The sequence below is a fragment of the Geospiza fortis genome, unplaced genomic scaffold (assembly GCF_000277835.1).
Source record: "Geospiza fortis unplaced genomic scaffold, GeoFor_1.0 scaffold450, whole genome shotgun sequence".
In the NCBI taxonomy this organism is placed as follows: Eukaryota; Metazoa; Chordata; class Aves; order Passeriformes; family Thraupidae; genus Geospiza; species Geospiza fortis.
The window spans coordinates 458453-464651 of NW_005054416.1; the positions used below are offsets into that span (position 1 = coordinate 458453).

Here is a 6199-nt window from a genome sequence, read left to right on the forward strand (position 1 = left end):
ATTTCAGCTTTTATTTGGGTATTTTTAAGTTAAGTTGCTCAAGTCCATTTTCCATCAATACAGACACTAAAAACTGAGATCAACATTTAAGGCAACATTAGCATCCATGCCAAGCTCAATATGCAAACCAGGTCCTCTAAGCACCACAGCACCCAGAACTGCCATGGGTCCCCACTCTGTCGCACGTTCCCTTTCCCTTTGGACTCTGCTGTCCCACACCACTCAGGAATTCCATTTACATGCACAGTCTCAAGTCAGACCTTGCCATTTTTTTTTAATAGTTTCTTTTTTAGGAACTAATCATTTTTTCATAAGGTGATATGAGTGAGATGCATCTCAGGATGAACATATGCAGTTGACTCATGTTGGTGATACCATCCAGAATCTCTTTTTTTAAAAAATATATTTAACATCAGTATTCAATGACTTTAGTATGAACATTACATGTATTTAGCCTTTTGGTAAAGGCTATGCATTGAGACTTGTTAGAATGATAATTTTGCTCTAAATTCTGATTTCTTTAGTGTTACTGTTGACAAGTGTTTGAGTTAGGGATGCCCAAGTGCAACTTTCAGGTCAGAATATTTACAAGTATACAAAAGACCAGGTAGCTTTGAATACACCCACTATTCTTAATACAGAGTAAATAAGGATTTGTCTTGTGCCCTTGTGGAATATTTCAACAGGTGGCTCTTGCTTTTTTTCTCTTTTACAGTAAAAGGAAAGTTTTTACTTTTCCTTAAGGAGTGTATTTATTACAAGATGGTTAGCATACATATATCACATAACATACAAGCGTTAAAATCGACCAGTTACAAAATAAGCAGTGGTATGTATATCTTCATATCACCTAAGAACAGGATCAGTATTTTACAAAGTACATATAAAAGTACTTCATATACAAAGAAAAATACAAATGTGCAAACATCATTGTCACAGGTGGAAATTTGTCAATTGAAAAATGCTAGAAAAATCCTTCATATTTTTGTTTTGAAATTGCAATTGCATTAAAAACAGCTGCATTTCCTATTGTGTGTGGTGAGAAATCTATGTTCCTTTCTGACAAAATACGTTAGTTATAAAAAAACCCACAAAGTTTAATAACTGAAAAATCTTGTAAGTATAGTCAGTTTGGTTAGGCTGACATTAAATTACAAGCAGAACGTCTGGAAAAATGAGAAAATAGTGAATCATATTTACAGACCTTTTGTAATATTAGTGTGCTATTTAACATATTAACATTTCAAAGTAAAAACAATGGCTTTATTACCTACATATTCTACTCAAAGTCCTCATTGTTTGTAGACTGTAAAATTTCAACTAATTTGGGGCTATTAAAAATGTTTCACCAGGATTTTAAGCAGAACAAACACAAGTTCATCAAAAGTAAAAATCTATAAACAGTCTTCCAATTAATGTGCAAAAAAATGTTTAAAAAGTATCAAATCACGACACCTCAAACTTCATTATGTACATATCTAATATTTGTAAATGTTGTTAACTAGCTAGTTTTGTTTTGTTCTGCTACAAATAACTTACCTCTGTCCTGCAAAATGTCTGCATTGTAAAGATTTCAGTGCAAGTGCTTGCTTCATTGTTTAGTGCATTATCATGTTCGTTATTTTTTATTTTACAGTGAGCAGAACAGCATATAAATTAACACATACAACTCACACACAAGAGATCCTTCATCTACTGAATTCCTAGTTTGTTGTTTTCCCTTGCTCCAGGGTAGTGTCAGCCAGTTTTCTTTCATTTATCCCATGGGAATTGCAAACAGAATCAAAAATAAAAGTGCTATCTATGGTCTTCAGGTAACCCCTAGATTTTGAAATTCCATAACAACATTGCAGAAGCACTCAGCAGAGCACAAGATTAGAGAATGACCTGCACACTGAGAAGACACTTGAAAGTCTGGCATCAGGCAATTTCACTTTTTTGGTCTTTAAAAATACCTCCTGTCTATAAACATTGGCAACCTGGTGTGTATGTCACTGGACTCACAAGCTTCATTTATTTATCTGTTTTTAGGAATTGTAGACATGTTCCCTCTTATTCATGACTAGCTTGGAAATAAGAACATTCTGCTTAAAAATCTAAATAAAGTGGAAATACACTTCTTGTTGAAGGGAAAATTTCTACACTTTCCTTTGGACATATTTCCTAACAGAGTAGCTCTGAAATGAGAAAACCGGGATCAGATGCTAGTGCAAATACAGCCCACTTTTCTAGCTAGGAATTGTACTGAAGAAAGATGAAATTCAGGATAAATGGATTATTATTTTTTCAAGTCCTCCCTGCAGAAAAAAATAGCAGTTACAGTGGTTATAATTATTAAACAGAAAAGAACTTATTATGAACTTTAATGGCTGAAATGTAAGGAAGGCAGGTTGTGTGTCAGTAACATTCCAGAACTCAGCTTCTTCCAGGATGAGGTGCTTTAAATGGGACTTTATCATGGAACATTTTTCTCCTGTCTATGCATCTGAAATGCAGCTCTGGATCCTGTCCATCCATTGCTGAGCACTCTGTGCATCTTGAGCACAAAAGTTATACACACGTTTATTTGTCTTCAGCTGCAAGGGAAAAGCAAGGACACAAAGATGTCAGCACATGGAAAAGAAAACCTGCAGACTTTAAACTGCAATACTCAATTTGGTCTCAATGTAACATTTTTGAACTATTGCTGTTGAGAGTGATGCCAGCTACATAGAATTTTTTTGCCTTGAGATAGCACAACAGTTCTTTCCTAGCTCACACCTTCCAGCAGGACTGGAACCAGGAGCTTCAACACACCACGGGAAAGAGGTTTCACATAAAGATCAAATAAAGACCAGATAAACTTACATCAAAAAATGCCTTTTCACTGGCATGTTTTGGAGCTCCAATGGTTGGAGAAGCAGGAATCACAGTTTCCACTTCTGCAAGGTCTATGTGTCCCTTACAGCTCGTATCCTCACCAGAGTCGTAGTATCGCAGCTGGAACAAGAGAGACAAAACCCAGCCATGGTTTCAGATGGACCTTTCAGATCAATTCCCTTTTCCTGGATACAGCCTGGGGGCATGACTGCTAAGGGTGGGAAGCACAAAGATTACTAAGAGCTGAGGAGGTGGGGGAAGTGTATTTTGTCCCCAGAGCTCCAGAGCAGAGAAGCAAATAGTCATGGATTGCTCTGGGCAGAGGGCACGGGAGGCAGGAAAGCAGAACCATTTTCTTCACTGGTCATTACATAAAACCAACACAAAAGCTTTACTTCACTCAGGCATTGATAGAACAATTATCCTCTCTATTTCAAGAATTTAAAGTGATCAGCAGAAATTTAAGTGTAATTTTAGGTAATTATAAACCACACAGAAAGCTCACATTTTCCTATACTGCACATAGATGTTGAACGAAGTCTGTGCTTTTTTTTTTGTCCTTGCAAAGATACTTTGATATGGATATTAATCACTCTGTAATGTGAGTTCCAACATGCAAACAAGTTCCAAAAAAGCCCCCACAACAAAACCCCAATGAATTCCCATAAGCCAATGCAAAATAGCAACAGAAACTTTCACAGCAAAAGTCAAACAACAGAATTCCAGCTAGGATTGACCTGTATTACTCCTACATCTATCATACTCAGAAGGTTATTTGGTTATACAAAAAATGTAAAAGTTTCTTTTTCTCCTGCAAAATGAACCTTTTCTCCTATATATAAGATATATAGGATATATTAGGAAGAATAATTATAAACAGCACTTGTTGGTATTTACTACACTGATCTCAAAGTACTCAATTAGCATTTCAAGAGATGCCTGTCTTTATCTATATTACATATTTGAAAGTGTATGGACTACAATAAATCAATTTTTTTTTAAACAAAAGCATACATGAGTCTGAGAAGTTATAACCCCCACTTTGTGGAATATTTGGCTCACAATATTTTACTGCCTGATGACTCTACGTTATTTGAAGTAACAAGACCATAAATTTCTACCGCAGAATTCTGGCATATATTGTAAATTGGATAAAAAGTTTAGACCAACAGATGCCTATTTTTGGTGCTCCTTTTTGTACAATGATTAGGTAGAACATTCATGAATAATTTTGCTACTAAATTTACATGACGCTGACTAATCTAAAATACTCTAATATATTTTTGTAAAATACTCCTATATGTTTCTTTCTAAAAAATAAAAGGCAAAATACTAAAACCCTTCTGTCCACTCAGAATTGTGTGAGCTACAAAATACACAAGACAAACACTGATAGGTCATGAATGATGTAGCACATATCACATCTGAAAATCGTCATCACTTATATTCTTTGTAAGACCAATCTATACAAACCCAGTCAATAAAAAAGGAGCAACATAATAATAAAAGAAGTCCATTATCTAAAAAAGTTTTACCTGGTGTTTTGTGACATCCAGCACAAACCAGCGAGGTTTCCAACCCTTTAGCAAAGCCCCTCTTTTATACAGCGTACCTTCAAAAGATCTGAGAGGGACAGAAAACACAGTGGCATTGATCCCACTTTATGGATACTGCTGAGAAATAAAAGCCCCAAAATGATACATACTGAACATTTACTACATACATCTGAAACACTGATTTTCCTGCAGGAAAACCAGCAAGATTTAAACCAATAGTTTAGCTATTGGTAACTGTGATACATAGATAAAACACACTTTTAGTACTTGGGATGTATTAAATGCACAACTGCAATTTGCTTGTGCATCTAATGAAAGGGAAGGGTGAAGGATGCTGGTAGGAGAGAGGGACCCACCTACTGAGACAACTAAAAGCAATCAAATCCAAAAAGAAGGAATAAGGTAGCCACAAAATGTTCTGTGCACGTGAGACTTTCATTGCTTCCTAAGGCAGAGATTTTAACCAATCTAATAAAATATGACTAACTACTGCCTGATTATTCAATGATATTCAGATATACTATCTGATTATTATTGCTAACTACTGTCTGATTATTCAGTTTACCTATTTTCATCAGTCTTTGATGTGAAATGATTGTACAGCGTGGTTGTTCTTCTGTCTACTCCATTGGAGGGAGAGATGCTGGAACTCTGCTCCTCACCCAGCCCACTGTCAGGTATTTCCAACAAAGACCTCTTCTGATAGGAATGCAGATTAGGTGACATCATCCCTGAGGAGCCAGAAGGATGTCTCCGGAGCTGAAAAACAGGGAAATAGAAGAAAAAAGGTAATGCAATGTGTCTCTCATTGTGAGATGGTCTCAGTGCTGTACTGATAAGAAATACATGGTACAATATGTAAGGTGGGAACTACTGGCAGGCCAAAAAAATAAATCTTCCTAATACAAGTCAGTGCTGCCTCAGAGAAGAAGCCAGAGGGATGGCAATTCCCTGCATTTCTTAGGCAGAAGGGTTCATAAGGTGTGAGAAATCAGTATTTCAGAAAAGCTTCACATATTCCAATGACATAATACTGAACGGTGTTTGCCTTGCTTTCTCAGAAGCATCTAAAACTGAACAGACATTTGGGTACAATAAATTTCCCTGATTTCACAGGGAAGGAAGGGGGGAAAGGAAAAACTATGGTTTCCAAGAGCTATTTTGTAGATCCATGTCATTTTAGTAGAATCTCAGTAACCTGGAACAAGAGGGATTCTGTATTTGGTCCTAATCTAAATGACAAAACTCTACAGATACAGTCTTGAACTGGTAACTCAGTGTGCAGAGTTCAGAGGCCAAGCTGCCAAAAAGCAGCATCTAGCATTATTCCTGGTGCACACAGAGAGCAAAGAGGCAGCCTTTGACTTAGAAAGTATCTATACTGTCAGCTCCTCTTGTTAACACACTCAGGAATTGGAAGCACAAGCATGAATATTCCTTATCTCTACTTAAAAACTATAAATCCATTTAGCCATGGAAATGTCTTTATGTATCTCTGAGAATCTGTGACATCCTTTTGGCTATTTTCAGGAACTGAGCTTTTTTAGTACTTCAAGAATCTTATAAATGTATAAAATCATACATTTGTGCAATAGTAAAATACTCATTTTATCTGTATGCCTTAAACTACTTTGGAAAATCAACTAGATAAACAGCACAAGTAAAAATACATTTTTCAACATGAAGAAATAAAGAGCCAATATCATGGGTTAGAACAACATATTCAGTTTTTCAAAAGCAGTACTTTACTCCAAGAAATACAGTGGTTTTTTTCAGTGCCTCAG

At 36.0% G+C, this 6199-nt stretch overlaps 1 protein-coding gene across 1 annotated transcript in view; it reads right to left on the bottom strand.

Annotated features, from left to right (window-relative positions):
* Positions 1-6199, bottom strand: part of SBF2 (SET binding factor 2) — a 196342-nt gene continuing 190143 nt past the window's right edge. Inside the window, exons 40-43 of the mRNA XM_014309240.2 lie at positions 4981-5174; positions 4395-4482; positions 2848-2979; positions 1-2576 (exon numbers count right to left, since the gene is read on the bottom strand). Coding sequence (XP_014164715.1) covers positions 2478-2576; positions 2848-2979; positions 4395-4482; positions 4981-5174 — 513 coding nt within the window. The 3' untranslated portion in view covers positions 1-2477. The remainder of the gene's footprint in view (positions 2577-2847; positions 2980-4394; positions 4483-4980; positions 5175-6199) is intronic.